Source organism: Glandiceps talaboti, chromosome 14, assembly GCF_964340395.1.
Source record: "Glandiceps talaboti chromosome 14, keGlaTala1.1, whole genome shotgun sequence".
Classification (NCBI taxonomy): domain Eukaryota; kingdom Metazoa; phylum Hemichordata; class Enteropneusta; family Spengelidae; genus Glandiceps; species Glandiceps talaboti.
Window position 1 is genome coordinate 2,137,501 of NC_135562.1, and position 24,538 is coordinate 2,162,038.

General features: G+C 35.8%; 1 protein-coding gene across 1 annotated transcript; it reads left to right on the forward strand.

Annotated features, from left to right (window-relative positions):
- The first annotated feature begins 19,001 nt into the window (after positions 1–19,001).
- LOC144445795 (uncharacterized) lies at positions 19,002–21,080 on the forward strand. Its single transcript, XM_078135434.1, has one exon. The coding sequence runs from the start codon at positions 19,002–19,004 to the stop codon at positions 21,078–21,080; it is 2,079 nt and encodes a 692-aa protein (XP_077991560.1).
- Positions 21,081–24,538: the final 3,458 nt, after the last annotated feature.

Consider the following 24,538-nt stretch of genomic DNA (forward strand, 5'->3'; position numbering starts at 1 on the left):
CATCAGTGATCTTAGTTTGTATTCAATTCAATGAACTTACGTATTGTATAACGATGTTGTCATGGAAGTAATTCTACACAACCTTAATCATTATATTATACAATACGGTAGGTGAGACCATATTCATCTCGATCGGACATCGTAAATTACACGCGACAACTCCTAGAATTACACTTCACGAGTTTCAACCATACAGTATAGGTAATAATCATGTAACGTAACCGCGAACATATCGATCGAGAAGGGTCGGTAGCTTGATTCATTTCTTCCAACGATTGATAACGCATTGATCGTGACTTGTTAATGGATGGATGATTGGGTGAACCACGGATCATGACAACTCCGACTGATTGCATTATTTCCACTGACGATTTCTCAATTAGCACGACCGTATCAGATCACTTTAGACTAATTTTCAACAAGTGCTTTAAAGTTCAAGTATCGATTGGTCGCTTCAAAGTCGTAAATTTCATTTTGTAACCAATAGAGGGAATAAAACCGAGTGCTAAAAAGAGACATCAAATGCCATGACGAATTTAAAGATGGCTGTGTAGATTGTCACTCTGAATAGTATACGTGAGTGAATTTAAGAGAGCGACAAAAATAGCAGGCTACTATATAGTAGTAGCCTTGAGAATGTATCATCGCATCGTGTCAACAGATATGTGCACGCGTGGACATCTGCGTTCGCGCCCTTTGACATCATTCTTGCGTGGCTTGTAGTCGTGAAAACTTACATAATGAATTTTATATGACAAAGTTATGCAAATTTAAGGTGATATACACGTGACCTTGAAAATAATGACTTCATATGTTTTACTTCCCTCCTGAGATGATGCATATTCTATCACAACTGAATCTTTCAACCTCATAATTCAACGTGCTTTCCCTGTCTATAATTTTAATATAGGTGAACGTATTGCAACATTTTCTAACCCTAAGTGATAAATAATACACATAATGATATTTAACATGTTTATGTGAGGCAGCATGTTAGAAAATTTATGAAGTTGACAAAGGTGAATAGGATCCGTTGTCAAATTGTTATCAATCTCTGTCTGTCTGTCTGTCTGTCTCTGTCTCTCTGTCTCTCTGTCTCTCTCTCTCTCTGTCTCTCTCTCTCTCTCTCTCTCTCTCTCTCTCTGTCTCTCTCTCTCTCTCTCTCTCTCTCTCTCTCTCTCTCTCTCTCTCTCTCTCTCTCTCTCTCTCTCTCTCTCTCTGTGCGTGCTATTTGTAGATGTACCAAGATTGATGCCATGAAATAAATAATTAGCCCGCACCTTTTCACCACACTGTCCTTGGTTTACGTAATTAATTCAGCAGCAGGTTCCCTTACAATAACAACCAGTACAGTAAATGCCCCCATCGGGACATGAGTAACAGATTCAAAACCAAGCCTTTGCTCAAGCTTTAAAATTGTTACATAACGTACCTAAGTAATTGACATTTTTGAAGTGAATATATCTTTGGTTACTTGATGAGGCTAGTGCAGGTTTAAGATCGATAGGGATATACAATTTACCTTGTGAAAGTGTACCGTCATAAATGTCTGTACGTACCAGGTGTAAATGTTATCATCGGCCAATATATGAACACTACCTGACACTCGCGCAAGCGCGCGCGCACACACACACACAGGCGCGCGCATGTACACACACATAGTATAATATATATATATATATATATATATTCACAAATACACACAAGCACAGAGCACATGTACAAATGTAATACATAGACATACGCAAGCGCTCGCACACATATGCAAATTTACGAGGGCATCATCACAATGTAAACATGCGTATACACGTCACGGAGAAAAACAAATAATGGAACACATAGTCCAGAAATATAAACGTAACGATTTAAAGAAGTTGCCCAGTTTGTTCCTTTCTATGAACACTGTGTATGTCATACTGCCAGTCAATTCACACGGATGCAAGAGTGTATACTGGAAGATTGTTGTTCAAATCATCTACTCTGGTGTAATGGTTGCATGTGATGAGATGCACAGGAGAGGGTTGCACCATTCTCGCAAACCAGAGCTGTTGCTTCTTCCGCGAATTTTGGCGGTCAGTCTTGGATGGTGCTGTAAATGAGGCTGTGGTTTACGACGATGGGTTGAACTGGTGGGATGGCAACGTATGATTAGTAACGACTGTTTCTATAATATTTCATCACCAAGTTACCGAGTAATTACTTATCACTTTCCGTTCATTATTTCTGTTATCACGACACTGCACTGCGGAATCTTGTTTGCCATTTCTCTTGTAAACACCGTGTCATGCAACGAATTTTACTCCAAAATCACTCCATTTGATACCGATGTCACTTTCACATTTGCTGGTGATCGTATTGTTCAGTTTGACGAAGACATTAGACCTTGGTAGTGTAGATATCGATTTAAAACAGCTTTTGTTGGAATACATTGCTTAAATTGAATACATTGTTTTGCTACATAAAAGGTACCAAAATGTGTAAGCGATATTTGTTGTGAATTAAGTCTGTTTCATTATTTTTCAATGTCATTTCAACGTATTGTGTCATTATCATTATTAGATTATGTATAGCGCAGTATATGCAACGGTTTAAGTAGAGCATCTAGACCCCGGTATCTACCAGATCTATCTTCCTTCTTATTATTTTTGTATTTGAAAGTGAAATAATTCCTAGTTCGTTTTTTGGATATTCTCTGATTACTGTCGTGTGGTTAAGGGAGATTTCAATTAATACTATGGCAGCATAACTATCTCATTTGCAATTTACGAAAGAAATTGCTGCTCGTGAGATAGGATTAGGTGTTAATGTTTTGCGTATTCGACTTCCAGGCATAATAGTTTGCAAACAAGTTAGTCCGTACATAATTCTGCCATGAAGGCGATTCGTTTACACAGGGTTAAAATGTAAACCTTTAAGATCGACTCTCGCAGATTATAACGATCAATACACAGATTTCCAATAGTGCGTGACAAAGATTTTAATACGGTAGTCTGAGAGTAGATGTAGTGAGTATATGTGTGGGAGTAGTAAGCTACTCTCTCCAAGATGAAGATTGTCATAATTCTACTCCAATTAAGCAACCCTTTTTACGGGTCGAGTGATACATGTGTTGTTTGTAACTGACCCTTCCTGCCTTGGCCTAAATTGAGTTCATTGAATTCTCAAGTATTAACCTTAAAGAAAGGCCGGTCTTGTTTTGTAGCAGATAGGATTAACTACATCTCACTGGAATTGTGAATACGTCATGTGGTATAGAAAAAGAAACAAACTAGAGTGCATTCTTAACTAAATTTTAGTAAATATTAAGCAAATGAATACATGGTGTTGACGTTGATGTTATGCATGAGTGCATCACCATTTTGTGTGTCTACATCATCATTTTTCTGAGTTCGTGGTATTTTTTCACTATCTTGTATTAGAACTGTTAAAAACTTATTGATTTCATGGGTGTTCTTCAATTTACATGACCAGCCCGCCAAATTCTTACTTCTTGCGATGGTGCAATTATGTATGGAAAGATTATACCATGTCACTATCGGTGGTACATACTTTAAAATGTCATCACTCCAACAAAATATAATGATATTTACTTTTTCGTCTACATTCCCAATCGCTTTGTACGTCATTGCCGTTTAGGTTAAAGACTATTCATCTACAGCAGTATCACGTGGGAATTTTGTCTTTGACCGTTCACCTAGCAATGTCCTACAGTACTATTGAGATCTCTGTTGACGTGCTCTCTGCTAGACACGCATATAAAGTTTAAACTGGAGTTTCTAACAGAATGTAAATCTTAATCACTAGTATTCCCTGGCGGAAATGTGACATCATGGCAATGCAAATCTTGTTTTAGAGCAATAATATCTAGCAAACCTTGGTAAAGATGACATTTTCATCAAAGTGTTCCGGATTAAAATATTTTTAAGCAAAACATTAGGACATCATGACGTAATCTGAAATTAAAGTATTACTTTCTCAAATAGTTTACCCTTCAAAGGCTTTTAACTGATATTCCTGTGTTCACTCTAAACAACAGATAGTGTAACTTTTCTTAAAAGAATTCAATAGTAATAATTAGATGCCAAATTATAGTCTCAGCAGGCAGGTAAATTATTAATAATAATTAATAATACCTACCGTCATATTTATTAGAAGGTATGCCATAAAATATGTACTAGATCTGCGAAATTCAGGCTAATAAAACAAAACATCAGACAATAACATTGATATATTAGGTACAATCTATACCTCTCTAATAACATTACGACTTCAAAAAGTTTAGATGATAAAAATACTTTCGGAGTGATTACTTTTGGTTTTTAATGGCCCTATAACATGTGCCAGGCAGTTTATGATACAACGATATGCCTTATTCAACCGCATTAAATGCTGAAATTCCACAATTAGCTTTATAAATTGTTATACAAAAGTTCATTAAATCTGTTCTAGTGACTTGTACCCACTTCTGACTTTGTAAACGTGGTGTCAAACATTTTTTATCACAATGTATCTTGTTTTAAGGGGACATCAAGCAGTCGTAAGCTTTTAAATGCAGTAAGCTTAAAATTATTCTTTATGTGATATATAATAACTTTCAGGATGTGAAGGTCTGCTTAACATGTGTTAAGAGCATGCAAGTAATGGATCTTGACAACCTTTTTTCAAGATAGTGTCAATACAACTCGTCAGTCTTCGTTAACTCACTAAAGGAAGATGACATTTTTATTACTACTCATCGCCTGATATAATGATGATAAAAAGCTTAACACATTTATATCGCCCATTAGGTGCTGAAAGAACTACATATGAGTCAATTTAATCAAGTTCCTTGTGTTTATAATTTGTTCTCGAAATGTTACAAATTTCTACTCCATGTTACAATAATTTGAAATATCGAACAAGGTATTCGTCAGGCGTGTTAATTGAGTGTTACACTTTGCTATCTTGTTAGAATCGAAAGCTGTGAATAAAGATGAAAAGGTATAGTGTTACTGCATTCACCTGACGTCATAAGATGCTAAGATGTAAACGATTGTGAAATAGCTTTACATTATCTATCCTATAGTAATGTTTATAGCCTTTGATTATGGTTATTGCAAACTGAGCAAAGGTAAGGCCATAGCGAAGGCGAACAAGGCAAAGAGCGCGGTTGAGGTGTACAACGTGATACATAAACCTGAACTGTAATGTTTTGTAACAACCGTATAGATGAATCTTTTAGAGTGTAGAATCACTTGAGTTCAGAGGAATCTATGACCCCCTGAGAAGAAGCGCTGAACCGTAAACGAATTTAATGTAGTTGTGTGCAATTAAGTTGTTGGCATACACTTTAATCTTAACCAGCATAATATGACATGTATGGTATTTTGTGAAACGTATATGTAACATTAGGAGTATGTCAATCATTTTGAATAGTATTGATTCTTACGGTATCTGTTTTCGTTGTATCTAAATGCGAATGATTTTTGCGATTCGGATTAAATTTCCGGTGAACAGATCAGTTCTTGGACAGCACTATAGAAACGATGGGTATTGAACAAAAGAAGTGTCATATGTCATAAACGGTGTGCAAAATAGCTGTCCGACAGAGCAAGGAAAATTGTCGCCAAAACAGGAAAAGGGTCCTATATAAATCGTTTTAGCTCCACTCATAAAATAACAGTAATGGAAGAACCTGAAATTGAATATTTGACGTTTAAGAAATACATGGATATATCAATATTGAGTTATTACAGTGTGCATTGAAAGAGGAAATGTTTTGATCATCTGTATGCTATCTTTAAATCTACTTAGTTTATCACAGCTCCAAAGATCACTAACATGGTTAATGATTACTTGAAAATAATGGGATCCTTAGCGATCAATATAAAGTATTTATTTATTTATTTACTTACTTACTTTATTTATCCTGGGTAGCTCCTTAAGTAGTTAGTACTTCTTCCAAGGAGACAGGGCATTGTGCTAAGTATGGTGATTAGATTGCATAACATTTTGAGTAAAGAAAAATATCTTACTTCAAACTTGTTCATTGTTATCATAATGATATTGATAATATCTTACATAGTGCATTCAATTTAAGCACACTTCACAAAATAGAAGTAGGCTAGTTGAAGTATGTATCAATTGAAATTGACTATTACTAAAGTAGATGTAATTGAAAATTTCCATGTCATATCAGTCACTTTATTGCATCATTGCCCCAGAGAAATTGTAACACAAGGTACCATTGAATTATTTAAATACAAAAGTTAGTTACATGTCAGAGGTTAATGGTTTCTGTTTTCCAATCATTGTGCTAAGATACACACTCCTCCATACAGTCGTATATATTACAATAACGTATACAGCAAAGTTACTTTATCAAGTGTGCAGTTAAGTGAAAATCATGTTGGTTCGTTATTTCCCATGGTAGACAGAGAGACCGGTGTGTATCAGCAGACGTCGAGTTAAAAGCCGTGCATATCCTTTGCTGCTATCGCCCACGTTCCTAAGACATGTATTGTGATGTACTTCAAATTGGCACAGACTTATTTAAACGTTCGTGTATCTAAAGCTGATTATCATCAATATGGCTTGATGTGGACAACGCAAATGGTACACTTGTAGCAGATATCAGCATTTTGCAGCGAACTATACAGCAGAAAAGCGGTTTAATGATATACTGTTTTTGCCTAAGGTTTCAATCGTGGATAAGATGCCTTTTGTTGGCAAACCTTTTTGAGAGCTTTCAGTTAATCTTGTGTCCCGAACAAGACGCCAATTCCTAATAAGTTATTAATAAGCATCGAGTAGCTGAGTCGTGCCGTACCCTACACATTCAACCATGTTCTGCACGTTTTAACAGTGGTATTCTATAAGAGTTTTATAGACGTGCGTAGTCAGAATCATGACTTTACTATTGAGAGTCAGTTGTTTCAATCATTTACGACGGTCGTGCACAAAAGCAGACGACAGAGTATGCCTCATGGCGACTGAACATAGCTTCAAAAAGTCTTGAGTGTAATCACACGGGTGTAGCCGCAATCACCCAAAGCTGTTGGCTAGCAATCAAAGTTCTCGTACAAATAATTTATGAATCGCAAGAGAGAATTTTCTCGAGAAAATGAAAGACACCCATGAGTTTATGTTGCTAACAAGTAGGCATTAATTGTAGCCGTTACATATGTAATGGTGAGCAGTACAAGGTAATGAGCTGTGGCAAAGTAATGACTGGGGATACCTTGATTTTCTATACTAGTGATATTTTGCTATTGGGTCGAAAATCAAGAGTCAGCAATATCCGTCGAGTGAATTATAGAATTGAAAGTGTTATGCTATGGTGGTAACTATATCATATTCTATCATTCATTAATGTATATAGCCATGGTAAATGATACGTCACGACTTGCTTATGTGACTTCTTGAAGAAAATTCTTATCAATCTGATTTCATTAACTGTGTCGTTTTAATAGGACGAGTCCTAGACTAACACTTTTCCCATATGCACACAGACAGTTTGAAATAACAGTAGAATAGCCAACCGTCATTTGATTTGATTGTATGTCCTTGTCGATAGGGTTACAGCAGGAACTTTATTCCTCCAGTTGGTACATTCATTTACAACACGGACATTTTTGCAATGTGATTGTATGCAGTCATCATTAAGAGGTATTATGTGTAATAACACATAATGTTTTAGTATTTAAAATGGATGGCTAACTGGCTTGATGGATGAATGAATGGATGGATGGATGGATGGATGGATGGCTAACTGTCTTGATGGATGGATGAATGGATGGATGGATGGATGGATGGATGGCTAACTGTCTTGATGGATGGATGAATGAATGGATGGATGGATGGATGGATGGATGGCTAACTGTCTTGATTGATGGATGGATGAATGGATGGATGGATGGATGGATGGCTAACTGTCTTGATGAATGAATGGATGGATGGATGGATGGATGGATGGATGGCTAACTGGCTTGATGGATGAATGGATGGATGGGTGGATGGCTAACTGGCTTGATGGATGAGTGAATGAATGAATGAATGGATGGATGGATGGATGGATGGATGGATAGATGGCTACCTGGCTTGATGGATGAATGAATGAATGAATGAATGAATGAATGAATGAATGAATGAATGGATAGATGGATGGATGGATGGATGGATGGATGGATGAATGAATGAATGAATGGATGGATGGATGGATGGATGGATGGATGGATGGATGGATGGATAAATCTGATGATTCCATACAGATCTGTAACCTACATACAGGCAAGCAGACAGACAAACAAACAGGCGTATTTAATATGTAATGTTCATTTAGTTATCACCCAACAAGTTGTCCCAATTATAAGTTTGTAAAAAATATTAACAAGTTCAAAATGGCTGAATCCTTGATAAAAAAAAATATCCAGATAATTGTAGATTGATAGAGTTGCATAGACAGAGATTGCATGATAGAGTATTCCAGTGACAAAGCCTCTTGAGGAACCATATGTCAGTTAGGGCTGCCAAAAAGGGACAGTAGTTTACGACAAAACGAGGTATACAGGTAATCCACAGAGGGATATAGAGAGATGCGAACAGGCATTCTCCATTCTGCTTGCTCCTTTATAAACTTTCCTTTTAGCTTTTAGCAAAGGTTTAGCTACCGCATTAGGGATAGGGATTAATATCTACTTCAAATAATGCAATGCACATTGGAGGAAAGCGGGAATCAAGGCTTATATTGCGATGTAATTTGAATCAACTTAGAGTTTGTCCCTCTGGTAAAGGTAAGCCATGGCATCAATAGTTGATAAATCCACCTTTTTAAAGTTCCTGTGGTGATTTTGTAGTGATTAGCCAGTACCATTTGAGGCAATTGGCGTCCCTTCCTCTTATGTCCAGCTGATACCTACTTCGTTGTGTCTTAAATCACTAGAAACAAGTACATCTACTCGTCATTTAGTTATCTAGCACGTAACTCAAGGATTAGACATTTTCTGTAATTTACTGGTCTACTCTCTATAAGCTACTTGTTAATAAATGTCGTTTGTTTGTTAAAAAGCTGCATGTTCTTCGTTACATCTAAATGCAAGGTTTTACAGCCTAGTTTAATTTCCAGTTGTCGGTGCTTTGATGTTTGGCAACTTGAGTAATAATACAGTTGAGTAATAATACCATAGTCTTTAGTTAATATTTGCTATATGATTAAATGCAAAATGAATCCTATTTTTTCCTTTTTTTTCAAAGGACAAAAAATACATATTTTTTTGTTATCCTTCCATGGATTTGATAACCTGTGATCTATCGTAAATCACGAGTGATGAAGGTTTTATGTTTCTACTATATACGTTCTTTTAGGGTTGCTTTTCCTTGATATCTTCAATAGGATATGGGGCTTTCCCTTGATATCTTCAATAGGATATGGGGCTTTCCCTTGATATCTTCAATAGGATGGCTTTAGGGTGGCTTTCCCCCGATATCGTGTTTTTGGGGGAGGGGTTGGGGTGAGGTGGCTTTCCCTTGAACTTTGCTAAGCTTCTTCTGCATGTGAAGGTCTTCTGTCTTCCTTTCAATTTAAATTCGTTTTGAATTATATTATTGGAGAAGTCCTATCATAGAGTTGAAGTATACTGTTGGGAATACATTTCAGAATAGACGACTGTTTGATCGTCATTGTAATCTGCTAGATCTTTAAAAGCAAGAAAGGTTTCTTCATGGTAATACATCAAAGTATATACAGCTTATGTAACATCTGCATATTATTTTTATTTTGCCTTTTTATCTATTTAAGAAAGATGTGTCTCGGCGACAAATTTGCTCGACTCACATACATCAACACCACAAATGATGACATACCATCACAGCATTGTCCGTCCAATCATCAACTGTACAACATTGCAGTATACCTGTGTACCCAGTGTATAGCAAATGATAGCATACCATCACGGGTATACGTCAGTCCAATACCAACTATGTACTTGTGTAATACTCCATAGAAAGTAATGAATGATGCAAAAACTATAACAAAATTAAAGCGAAAATCTTATAAACACTGGAGGTATACGCACGCTAAGTCGTTGTCGGTGGGCGAGTGGTTAAACCACTTGCCTCTTACCACTGCGGTCGAGGTAAATTTACAACGCTGTAAGTAAGAAGAGTGTCGTTCAGTTTGACTCTACGAACAACGCAGGTTTTCCCCGGGTACTCCTGTTTCCTCCTGCATTAACACTGAACCCATGAGGGATGGCCGTCACTGTACTTCTTGGGAGACAAGTGTTTATGCTTAAAGAACTATCCAGTATAAATAAAGATTATTAGTAAACATGCATTGATTACTGCAATCAGTATAAATAAAGATTATTATTATTATTATTATTATTATTATTATTATTATTATTATTATTATTATTATTATTATTAAGTCAATGTTATACAAATGAGGAATTGGGCATTTTAATAGAATGTGAATGCAGAGATCTATTAGTAGAGTTCTGCTTATCTGACATTCAATTCTGCTCCATGTGTTGACACGTAATATGTAATCCAACCTACAATCATTGACGTATTTGCACTAAACTACAGCTACTTAAAATGTCACCCTTTATGGACTAGTCAAGGTTTTATGACCAGCGGAACATGTTTGAAGTTCCCGTCTCACACTAACAAACACAACCCATTGAATAAACTGCATTATGATGAAGATTAACAGATAAACTTAAGAAAAGAGAGTTAAAAGTTATTGCAAATCTTAATTGGATATATACTGTATACTATAAATGGAAACACAACATCTAGTCATTATTCTTGGCAATTTATTCTTCGGTTCTAGTTTAGTGGGGTTTTTTCTTTACTGTGAAGTCTCCTTACATACATGTTGGCTAATAACTAATCGATCGATCCCAATTATCCTCTCCGGAAAGTGTGCCTATACACTTCAACTTTACTTTGGATAGAAGGCAGTAATAATACATTTACACTAAAAAATGTCAACTTATTTCCATTCAATGTACCAATTAGCAGGACGGTCTAAGTAGTACAATATGTTAAAGGAAAAGTCCATTCAGATTTATTTTTTTGCTTTTAGTATACTTGTATTAGTATTGATATTTGCCATCAACTTCAAGGAAAAGTCTAGTCAGACTTATTTCTGTCTTTAGTATACTTGTATTGATTACTGCTATCAACTTAGGAAAAGTCCAATCAGACTTATTTCTGCCTTTAGTACACTTGTATTGATTACTGCTATCAACTTAGGAAAAGTCCAGTCAGACTTATTTCTGTCTTTAGTATACTTGTATTGATTACTGCTATCAACTTAGGAAAACTTATATATATATATATATATATATATATATATATATATATATATATATATATATAACAGTCACCACTAACCAAGATCAAAAATCATACATAGGTGTTAGTGACACAGAATTCAAAAGCAGGTTTAACAACCACAAGTCTTCATTTAAACTTGATCACAAGAAGAAAGACACTGCGCTCAGCAAATACATTTGGCACCTAAAAGACAGCAAAACCAATTACGACATACACTGGTCAGTTCTCAAGCAGGCTTCCTCATACTCAAATGTTACCAAACGATGTCAACTATGTCTCTGGGAAAAATATTTTATTTTAACTGCCGACAAATCAACGACCTTGAACAGCAGAACTGAATTAATCAGTAAATGCCGGCACGCTAACAAGTTCTTACTTAATAATACGTAACCTTTGTTTTCAATTTTTTTTGTGTACACACAGCCGTCAGTGAACACACATAAGTTATGTACATAAAGCAGAATGTATAGCCAACGACTACTATTAAACCATACTATTACACCCGACGATCCTTCTGGTGAAACGGTCCGTAGTGTAAATCCACAATGTAATATCAGACTCGTCTTCTTTCACACACACACACACATATATATATATATATATATATATATATATATATATATATATATATATATATATATATATATATATATATATATATATATATATATGGCATATATATATATATATATATATATATATATATATATATATATATATATATGGCATATATGTATGAAAGGTTAGAGATATACTTTTAAATCTTTAATATGATATTAAACATTCTGCAACCTATGCTAAAGGTTTACACTGCAGTGTATAGACGTAATGAAACTTTTAAATCGAACCCAACTCCATCGCCTTAAGTTACCAGCCAATTTCCTTTTTCATAAGCCGAGATATGAATTATTAATACACATCTTCTTATCTCGGTAATATTGTTTTCAAGGCCTAAAACTTCACCAGTCTTATATTAATTCTTCCATGTATATCAACACACTCTATTGAGAAAGAGGACATTCAACTAGAAGGTATTGAAATCGTACCTGGAAATGTGATTCCTTAAACTATGCATCTAAGACTTTCCTTTTCAGGATTAATATTTGAAACAAGTGGATAGGGCACCAAGCTGATTATGTCGGAATTATAGAACCCTGGATTAGCCAAATTAAAGCCCTGGGATAATCAGAATGCTATAAGCAATTGATTATTATCCATTTGTTGGAAGTTAAGAACTCTATGCCAAAGGGTTCAAATGCCAATTTTATGTACGAAGACCACGGCATGTCAACAAAGGTTTCGAAATGACATCTGTGATCTTAAGGGTAAACTTTACCTCAGACGAACACATCTTAGTCATTCATAGTTTTGACGTCAGAGACACAACCCATGGCATCTTTTCCTGTTTACGTTAATTTTTTCTTATTCGTAAAACACCATGTTTTTCAATTACAGAGCAGTGAAAAGATCGCAGGCTAAAAGAGTTTTGACTCTTTTTCTTGTTTTTGTCATAGCCAATGAAATTTCTGGTTTTTAGACCATGAGCCAAGTATCACCACGCTTTTTGTGACATGAAAATCTAAAGTTTCATTATACGTTTGAGCCTTTCTCAAAACTTTAGGGAATCAGCACTGAGTTGAAAAATGACAAACACTTTCACTCATCTTTAGTTGCCTTGTCGTTTTTGCAGACTAAAATCACTATATTGTCAGGTATTTCCAAATTTTACAATATCCATAACAGGTATGTTTCCCGAACAGACCATAAATTTGCAGAGTTACCTGAAGTTTGCCAACTTGGCATTCGACAGGAACAATGCAATTCCTTAACTTTAAGATTAAATGTACATCTTACAACCCTGTTGTTCTTTCATTTGTCTATCAAATGTACACTCACGCACGCACGCACGCATGGACTGACTGACTGACTGACTGACTGACGCGCTGGTATTATAAGGATGGGCGTGCTGACCAGAAACAATCTTTCTTTGGTTTTACATATCAATTTCAGTGGGTGGATACATTATTGCAAATAAAATACATGTAAAATTCTACGCAATAATGACGCTGACGTCCTCTGAAGAGAATCTTTAGTACAAAGTGCTAACCCTTTGACGTATCATGCGTGAAGCAAACATAAACTTATGGAAGAGTTTTAATGACAAAGATAATACCTAGCTTGAAATATTTAAGAGCATTTACAGATAAAGGTTCTCTATATATAGCATATCTAAGAGATTGTCAGTGTATAACTTGCGTGCTCTTACACTCACACGCGAACAAAGTCGGGATGTTCTAGTTATACCTAAAAGGTTTGTAGATTGCCAAACCATGTCAGATATCGTCACTGTCATCAAGCCAGTCCCATTAGAGAGCTTGATAAGCCTTTAATAATTACTAGACATTCAACAGACATGTCATCATTGATTTTTTGTTTATTAAGGAGACACTCAGTAGAGTACTAGTGAATAGAAAAGCACAAAGAGTTACATGTAACATGATATGATGTATCGTTTTATCAGATCTTGTCAAGGAGTAGTGAAAATACTGACTCTTGTTGCCAAATTCACATCAGTTTAACCATGATCATTCTGTTGACGATTTAATGATGAAGTGCGACCATCCAAAACAGACTTGATGACTAGAAATTACGACCAGTTGCACAGTCAGTGCATATGGGTCTCCCTAGGGTAAATGGTAAACAGAACCACCCCGTTAACTAAGCTATTGTTCGCTTCCTTCTCATGTGTGTTAGAAGCACTAACTGTGGAACAATTGCACACGGAAGTTATTACAGAAATAAACTAGACTTTGTATTGTGACATCATAGGTTTCATACGGGAACCCTTGTTGGTTTTTGATAACTAATATGATCATTACATATTTCAAATATTGTGGATAACTGACATTTAACTAGAATTCTACAGTAGATAATATTACATTCAATTTGGCAAGCATTTCTTTCTTTGAACTACTGTTAAAACAGGAAGTATTCACCGGAAGACTGTATGTTGTATAAACATTTATGATTTAAGGTATTCATTTGGTCCGTTGGGTTTGTTCTTTTCTTATTGTCATTATTATTATTACTTTTAACACTTTATTAATGACCCTAAGTCTAGAGAACAACAAAAAACCATTACTGAGCGGTGACCTGTTAAGTGTCACACAATGTCAAAATGCAAACAACAAGATTGCACATTGAGTAATTTAGAAATTCATCCAGTGTGCCTGAAGCCTTCAAAAAAGAACATAGCACGATTAATCAGACCATGTTTTCTGTCAAAGAAGTGTAACATAAACCTAAAGGCAACCTTTTTTCTCAAAACTGAGAAAGAATTAACAGCATTAAAAACAAATATCCAAGAGGCAGTGGCCGAACTTGGAAAACATATCACCCTTCGGAACGTTTTACTTGCTAGATATATAACAACGGTTTTACTTGATAGACAACAACTCTTGTTACTTGCTAGAGAACAACACGTTTACTGCAACTGAACATAGCATGGCGGACATCTGTATCTGTATCTGTATCTGTATCTGTATAGTTACGGTGTAGGTCCTGGTTAAGGAATAACACACCGGGGGAGAGTATTTAGTCAGAATGGTTTTTGACAGTGACTGCCATTTTAAAGGAGTCACAAGATTTAGCGCACACATTACTATTGTCCAGGTGGTTCCAGTCTACTAGTGTTATTACAAAGAATGACTGTTTGTATTGAGCAGTTTTACTATTGTCAATTTCAAAGCACTTCGAGTTGTTAGTAACTCTTTGTTCAACAATGTTAGATGAGATACAGTCCGCAAATTTCATATCTTTTATAGATCTTTTGGGTCTTACGGGTTTAAGATAGTCCGCTTGTTGAATTGTTGGTACTAGGCCCTCCACATGTATGAGATAGTCTGTATACATTAATTCAGTAAGCAATTTCAACCCTACTGTGTTCAGCCGTACACGAAATGTCATCGATCAAGTACGCCAAACAATAACCTCAACTTGAGAAAGGTCAGCTTTGATAATTAATATATATACAACATACAGACTTGTGGTGAACACACCACATTTTAGTTTTATCTTCAGTAGTGGCTGGATATCATTTTTGATATGTTTTTCTACGTTGTCAGTGAAATCGTTGTCGTCTATATAGTACCTTGTCTGCGGTAGCATTACTAATAGTAGCGAAGTCACGAAAGGTCATAATGCCTAGGAAACACATATGACTAACTGATACAAAAGAATGACAAATTGACGTTCCAAAAATCTCCCATCGAGGGTTTCCATTATAATACCCAAGGCATGAACAGCTGGTTACCGTATCTGCATAAACCCTGCAAGCTGTGACTGGTTTTGATACAAAAAACAAGCTCATCTTAAACATACCAATGTTTCCGTCTTGAAATACATGTATAGTTGACTGTTTGAAAAGAACAGCGTTATTTCAATAACCTGCAAAGTTTCAGGTGTGTAACAATATGTTCGAACTTGCTCAGTTCAGTGTGTCCGTTCTAATTGTTTATTTTGCTTTATTTTTCATCCTTTGTCTTGAGAAAGACATTTGGTACAAGAAGGATATAATATACCAAATATTAAAAATCGTCTCTGAAAACTAATTTAGTAATTAAAGAACGTTCCTGTGCGATGAGATGTATTTTGTGAATGGAGATTTCACAATCAAATATTTCCTCTTCATTTTTGTTTGTCTTGTGAACTGAACGATTGTTTATCTTAAGCTATTGTTTGGACGTCCAAACCTCTACTGTTCCCGTCGGATAAACTTTCTACAAACAGGAAAGAAAATGTTTGCATAGGATTATCGTCTGCCCCCAACTTTTCATGACATTAAATTCGTTTTCATTTGTGTTTTCTCCAAGTATTTTTTTCTCATCATAGTCGATTCATTGAATTGTACTTGCTATTTTTTCTTAATCACTTCCATAATCTACAATATTTACAGTTCCTGAACCAATCATTTACTGTCCCACCAAATAACTTTTCGGTACAAATTGTCGATCATGGCTTTTCAAGACATGTTAGCTTTATTTCAAATGCAAAAGAAAATTATTCTTATTTTTGTATTGTACCAAAGATGATCTAACAAATTGAACAGTTCACTCACCAGCCATTTTCCAGCTAAAATTCTACTTGGACAAAAGTATCGTCTGATTGTCTTCTATCATTAGTAATTTGTCATGTCATGTCATGTCATGTCATATCATGTCATGTCAGCTTACATATACATCTTATTTTCTAACATATTGGTATCCATCTTTTTAAATGATTTAAACGAGGTATACAGAATCAGTCAAATGAAGTTTACAATTTGTTCAGTTACAGGACCAACTGTTTTGTAAAATATGGAGATTGTATTTATAATTCTAATAAATGTACGGGTGTACTTATAGCGTTCTAGTTATATAGAATAACCTGTTTCGTTCAGTTTACTTACAAAATAATGCCACACGTTTATTCAAACAACACTCTAATTACTGAGAAATATATGCCTGATACGAAAATCCTCGGTAACCTTACTGACATTAAAATTAAATGAAGGCAAGTTACAGTTAAAACAGACAGCGACTACAAGTAATATAATTAACATATCCAACGATCAAAGTTTATTATTTTGCAAGTTTATGTAGTTGTTTTAATCAACCTACCTATAGACGTGTAGGACTACCACTACAACTCTATTTCCACTATCCTAGCTGAGATTTGGATTTCTTGAATCATCGCTCATACAACGTCTACTATGATTGTAAAGTTACGCTGGTGTCGAATAGCATTCCACCATACATCGTGATTGGTCAAATCTAAGATCACCTTGTTTGGTGGTCAAAGGTGAAATACAAAATTAGACATCTAAATGGCACAATCAGGTCAAATGATGAATCGATATGTAGGTGTTTTATGAGAGGCTACAGGGTAAACATATTCTACTCTACTCTAATTGGCCTTTCCCAAATTATCCATGGCTCTACTTCCTGTCTGTGTGTATCTTGGGGTATACATGGTATAGGTTACTTGGTTAATCATAGAGCACTGCTGCTTTCCTCGATGTCTGAACAATACAAAAAACACCCCTGATTTACACATCTACAGAATAACAAGGGAAAAAGCTCTTAGGAAACAGTACCATGGGGTAATAATATCCCCAATTTGAGCAAGGGCGCTGTATTCTCAATTTCCTGTTTGCAGTCTGTGATGGCCTATTTATGTTAATGTTGTGCGTATGTTACGTGTGATGGGGCATTACCTATACCAGCGTAACTGAAGAATGATAGTTATGTAGAGGAGAGAAAATTAACAAATCAAAATGTCAGTTAGCATAGTTGAACTAGCTAAGTGTAGTAGTTATAGTCCTACATGTGTACAAATAGGATGGGTTATGATTTACTTGGCAGCATGACTGGTATTTAGGGAATTTTCAATCAATCAAATTTCTATAGCGCCGATTTCCAGGGCAATGTTCTTTTCAGTAGCGCTAAATGGCGAAAGTAACCATAGTTTTTGGTTAGCTAAACAAAACATCATTCTTTTCAACTGCAATCGTGCTGTGTTCAGCTACAAAAGTAAAACAATAACTTCAACGTTGATCATTAAATGTATGTGTCATGTACACTCTTCTAGCTAACACTTACTGTTAGTTGATTTGTTAATTAATACATACCAATCTATCTCGTTACTTTTAGAATTGATGGTCCTGCAAAGTTGAAATCATGATGTTTTCAGATCCCGGATCTCCAACTCCGATCAACCTATCTGGTCATTCCTGGGGGAATATCTATACCTCAGAAGTTCCAACTGTTGGTGAGTTACGATAATAGAATTGCTTAAAAGGGAACAAAGGCGAGACTAACTTTATCGTAGTTGCATTTCTATATGCTTCAATCCTGAACTTGACCAATCCAGAATCTCGTTACAAAAATGGGAAAACCTAGCCTGAAACTAGGCCTTCTGTATATTTGGACGGGGTAGGCGTATTACACTATATACTATTTTAACCAAAACTTTGAAGGGTTTATTTCCTTCGGATAAATAGTCATGTACGCCACGTGAATACCCCCCCCCCAACCCCATCCCCAACCCCCACCCCACCCCCGTGTAGGTAAGGTTATAACGAAGTACGGATATAACGAGCTGAATTCTCTAATCCCAAGCTATACGTACTAACGAGGTTTGTCTGTATAAACATTGTGCATCTAATAAATATTCATGCCTGCTAAGACCAATGGCACAAAGGTGCCCCAATGAAAGAATAGTAGCGGTGTTAGTGTCTTGGCAATGTATTTAAATATATGTGCCCTGAAATCATGAAATAAATCTACAGAACTCAAAGTTTATAAAAATACGTGCATTTCATGGCATGGTGTTTCCCCTTCAACTAACACTGTATAACGCTTCGTTAGATTTAGTAGTATAGTTTATATTGTACACAGACAGACAGACAGACAGACAGACAGACAGACAGACAGACAGACACACACACACACACACACACACACACACACACACACGTCGTACGAAAAAAACAACACACATACACATACACACACAACCAACCAACCATAACATTACCTGTGGTTAGAGCCTAGCTTTGTATAGAAGTTAGTACAGTTTTCATTTTTAAAAGGTCTGTTGATGCTACGTAAAACGTGTCTTTTTCTTTCTTTTTTGTAGCAATGACAGAAATACCAACCAGCTATCCTCAACTGAACAGTACTGGTCCCGTATATCTCCTAGAAAAGCCGATAATTCGAAATATTTTGATCATTTGTTTCACAACTGTCTTTGTGCCTTGTGTGTTGGGAAATATTCTGGTAATTTACGTCGTTGCCGCAAATCGCTCTATGCGAACTATTACTAATTTCTTTCTCGCTAATCTCGCTGTGGGTGATTTGTTGGTCGGAATTTGTTGCATAATCCCTGAACTTATTTATTGGGTCAGCCCGTCGTGGTTCCTTGGCGAAGCAATTTGCAAAATCTACTATTTTATGAGAGGAACAACAACTGTGGTGTCCATCAGTTTACTGACTCTTATATCAGTGGAAAGATACATCGCCATTATACTGCCAATGCACAGTCGGAGTATTCTTACCTTAATGCGCATGCGTATTGCAATAGTTATGGTATGGACTGTTGGAATCGCCTACAATTCTCCGAATTTGCATGTATATCACATTGTAGGCATTCTCAACGAAGAGAAAAATGAAACAGATTTGTACTGTACATCTAAATTTGAGATGCACGGTTCCATGCGTATATATTCTATCGTATCGATGTGTTTGTGGTACTTCGCTCCGTTACTGATAATGCTTGTGGTGTATTCGCTCATTGCCAGAAGGCTTTGGATAAGTAGCGGGAAAGGCCACATGGCACTGAGTGAGACATCCAACCTAAGAAATAAAAACAAGAAGAAAAAAGTGACGGTAAATCAACCAGAGAAGGAACGTATGCTTGGACCAAAAAATATACAATGTCCGAAAGTCGTGTGCAAGCCCGTCATTGCTCGTGTTAAAACGCAACGCGACACAAGTGACGTTTCGGCAAGTGACGTATCTTCTGTGACGTCAGAGGAGGATAATAAAGGGGAGACATCGGCTGTGCAAAAAAATATCCGTAAAGTCACTGTACGTACACCGGATATGAAAAAGGACGATAATGACAGATCGCTAGGTACTGTCTGCGAACAACAAGTTGGGAAAAGTTCCGATGTTAGCAAGACGAAAGCTGGAAAAGTATTAATTTTTGAACAGTCAATATCTGATACAGGTAGAGAAACAAAGTCGCCGCAGACGGATACATTACATGGCGCCAAATCAGTGAATACACTGAATACCGAAAACTGCTTTCTAGATGTTCCCGGAAATATACACCGGAAATCCAAGTCTACAAGCCACATCAATGAAAATGGAACTTGTCACTCATTATCTTTGGCAGAAGAAGAACGCTCTAATAAGACAAGCAAGGACAAATTTCTGAACTGCAATAAAAGTACGACTAGTAATCATAAACTCTATCAAATGTTGCCATTGAAGGATTCACACGAACTCGAAAGTGAAACAAAAAATGAAGGAAAGGAATCTGATGAGCCTGTGTGGGTGCCTAGAGTTAGAATCGAGGAAAATGTTGACAGACAATGCCAAATTTTAGACACATGCGCACAGCTACAAAGTGATGATAACAAAATGGACGCCAAAGATAAGAACACTTCAACGAAAAGACCAAAGTACAAACGACATCTGAGGTTCTTTGCACGACGGTTCAATGCTAATAAAGGACCAATCTCAATTAAAGTAGAGACGCGAAGAAAGAGGTTTTCAACGTGTTCAACGTCGTCCAAGGATTCGGTTAATATTCGTGGTGTTCAAACTACCAGAGCTCAACAGAACTTAAAACGAACAAAGAGTGTAAATGAACGGGTACTGAAAGCGAGGAAGAAAGTTATCCGACTTTTAGTTGCTGTTGTTGGATCTTTTGCTCTTTGTCTACTGCCTTTCCAAATCTTGACATTGCTGAACTTTTTTAAAATCTCTACGGCAGGTACTATGTTCGGCCAACTATACATGCCAATCGCCGCTATTTGTTACTTTTCGAACAGCGCCCTCAATCCACTGCTGTACGCATTCCTTTCAGATAATTTCCGTATGAAGATGAAAAATGCGTTAATGTGTCGAAATCAACGAAATATTGCATCAAGGAGAAATTTAAACCGACCAAAATGGCAGAAAGTCGAACAACTGCAACGTTCGGATGTTTAACTTTTGAGAGTACGTGTAAGACCAAAATATGACTATGTCTGTCTAACGTTCATTGTCGTAGTGAATATCAGCAAACCAATTTTTCGACAGTTTTGTAAGCCAGGATGTGGAATGTCAGTTTGTCTAGCATTAGTACAAGAAATGGAGTGACAAATGTTATATAGGCTTATGTTTTCCCTTTCTTCTGAACAATACCCCCCCCCCACCACACACACACACACACACACACACACACACACACACACACATAGACAGTTTTCCGTTAATGTGAGGCTGTCACTCTCGTTGTTACATTGTACATTTTCATCATATTCACAAAATCATTACAAATTTTGCAGTATCACCACTAGAGGGTGCCCGACTTCACAATCTAATTGTTTCGATAACGCTCGTGCGAAGACATATAATAGTGCAAATAACAAACCTAACATTTTTCCACTTTACAAAGTTCAGTTTGACAGATAATTTATGACCTTAAAAACATTTTGATTATGTTGTGTCATAGTTGAAATGTAGAATGTTCTGTAAGATGACAAGGGTAGATAGAACGTATATAAAACTGTAACTGTTTTCATATGTACTTTTGTACGCATAGTTTTGTTGGTTTGCCTATCGACAGAAAGTTAAGGGAAAATATGTAGATTCGACGGAGTTTTGATTTGCAGCAATTAAAGTAAGTCCTTTAAATGAGCAATGACAAATGGAGACGTTCGTTTTTCAGAAAATATACAAATAAATCTAAAGTAAAAGTTAAGCACACCTTTTCACACATCGAATTCGAGAGAGCCAGTTTCAATCAATTTCCTCTGAAACATAAAATAAATGTGAGATGGACGCTGTCAACTCACTTTTCAGGAGGCAGAGTCTAAAATTCACATTTATGGAAAGGCTGTTAAAAATTTGACAACAAGCCAAAATAATGTGTCGAAATTCTACGTAGACTGACTAGTCGTCGTTTGCGCTATTGGACCCCCTACAACAACACTCACTCACTTACTCACTCACTCACTCACTCACTCACTCACTCACTCACTCACTCACTCATCACATACATACGCACACACGCACTCACTCACGCACGCACACACACACACACACACACACACACACACACACACACACACACACTCGTGTATATGATTGGGCGATTACAACAGCACACACGACGTATAGCCGGTCTTGCAAAAGTTAAGTATTTATATTAGATATATGTTTGTTCTTTAAATTTCTCTCTTTTTTGAGACATGCAAATATCCAAGTTCAGTCGTGCAAGAATCACACAGTGGTATAGCTTCTGTATTTTTGATGAAAATGAATTTCATGAGAAGTTTTATAGTGCTGCATAATTGCTATATAAAATTGGAGAGAATCTCACTTCGTGCTTTCATCCAAGCCATTCAATTTGAAAGTTCAGTCATTGAATATCTACCTTCGTAGCAAAATGGTGTACTTACACAAGTACACTTTAATGGGTACCAAAGGTGAGACTGGCAGCATTTCATGAAACTTAGGAACCCAGGATTTAAAGTCATTTTCACCAGCACTGTACCGTACAACCTCTCTGAAATAGTGTTACAGAAATTAGTATGTCTGGCTTAAAAGGTTCTCTGTACACTGGTGTTTGACATTCTGGGAAACACTGTAAGGAGTTCCTACCCTTGACCATACAATGTTGTGGTTTTTAAAGGAAATTACGTGTTCCTCATTTTATTAGTTTCATAAAATGTCTGTACAGAAGGTTTCTTCTAAACCAGGTTTGCCAATTCCCATACCTCTATTGTTGAGAGACTAAATGCGATAAGAATTTGATGGGAATGACTTTTCTAGGTGTCTAAGCATAAGAAATGCAGCTAAAACCAGCCTTGCCTTTTTCTCCTTTATCACTATATCATGTGAAAAAAAAATCTCTGACATCTTGCCTGGTTTCTTAGCAACTCTGATATATAACTTAATGTATTCATACGCAGCAACACACAACACAAAAAAACACGACAAATACAGATAAAAATACGAAAAAAAAATATTTGTAAACGCACTCACCTCAATGTCGTTACGGTACCACAATGCAAAGTGAACTATGTTCTCTTTCTTTTTTGTAAGAAAATTTAGCACAAAATCTTGTAAACTGCAAATACTACACTGTAAACACATAAATGTTTAGTTTAGTGTAGCCTAATTATTGTGACCAAAATAAAGGTTGATAACGCCAATAATATCAATTTTAAATTTCCAAACTTATAAAAAAAAATTCAGCAGCAAGTGTTTTGGCTGTTCACAAGAAAAGATACAAAAAAATATGTCAACTGTCGATTTGTTGTTTTCAATGAGGCATTTTAACTTTGGACTGTTACAGTCTATTATTTCAGCATTATCTTAGTTATACAGTCTATTATTTCAGCATTATAATAGTTATACAGAATATCATTTCAGCATTATGTTAGTTATACAAAATATTATTTCACCATTATCTTAGTTATACAGTACATTATTTCAGCATTATCTCTGCTATACAGTATATTACTTTAGCATTATCTTAATTATACAGTATATTATTTCAGCATTATCTTAGTTATACAGTATATTATTTCAGCATTATCTTAGTTATACAGCAGCATTATCTTAGTTATACCGCATTATCGGAGTTATACAGTATATTATTTCAGCATTATCTCAGTTATAGTTTATTACTTCAGCATTATCTTAGTTATACAGTACATTATTTCAGCATTATCTCAGTTTCAATTATACATTATATTATTTCAGCATTATCTTAGTTATACATTATATTATTTCAGCATTATCTTAGTTAAATATTGTATATACATAAATTTATAAGTGCCATTCCTTGTCAAGGCTGTTAAAGTTATTTACGAAAGAAGTATTACTATTTACTATATATAGTAAGATTTTTTTGTTCTTCTTTATACACTTACTACTAGTATATTGCATTAGTTGTAGTACCAACATCCGGGACAGTGACGTTTATTGTCTTGGATGGGAATCGTCATTAACCGCATAATGTCATGGTTCCTAATATCAGTGCGCGTGCGCAATTATCTCCCACGCGACTATCAAGTATTGAGAACATTGCATATCTGCCATTTAACCACAAAAAAGATATACTTGTAATAAATGGTGATATAAAATGGCGTTCACAGTGACTAGGCAGTCAGGCAGACTCATTTTACAGTCCTACAATAGATATCTTTTCCTTAGACACGAGGGCAGATAACCTATTTCATTGGAGGTGATGCAGGTCTGTGTATATTATCAATAATAAAAACAGTGTAGTCGCCAAAATACAGTTAGAAACCTGTCAACATTTCAAAATTCAACATTATAGTTAGTATTCTTTATTTCTAAGTTGTTATGAATTCCACGAATTCAGTTACACATTTATAGTTGTGCCTGTCAAGATTATTCACACCATATTGTACTGTTTTAGATATCACGGCAAG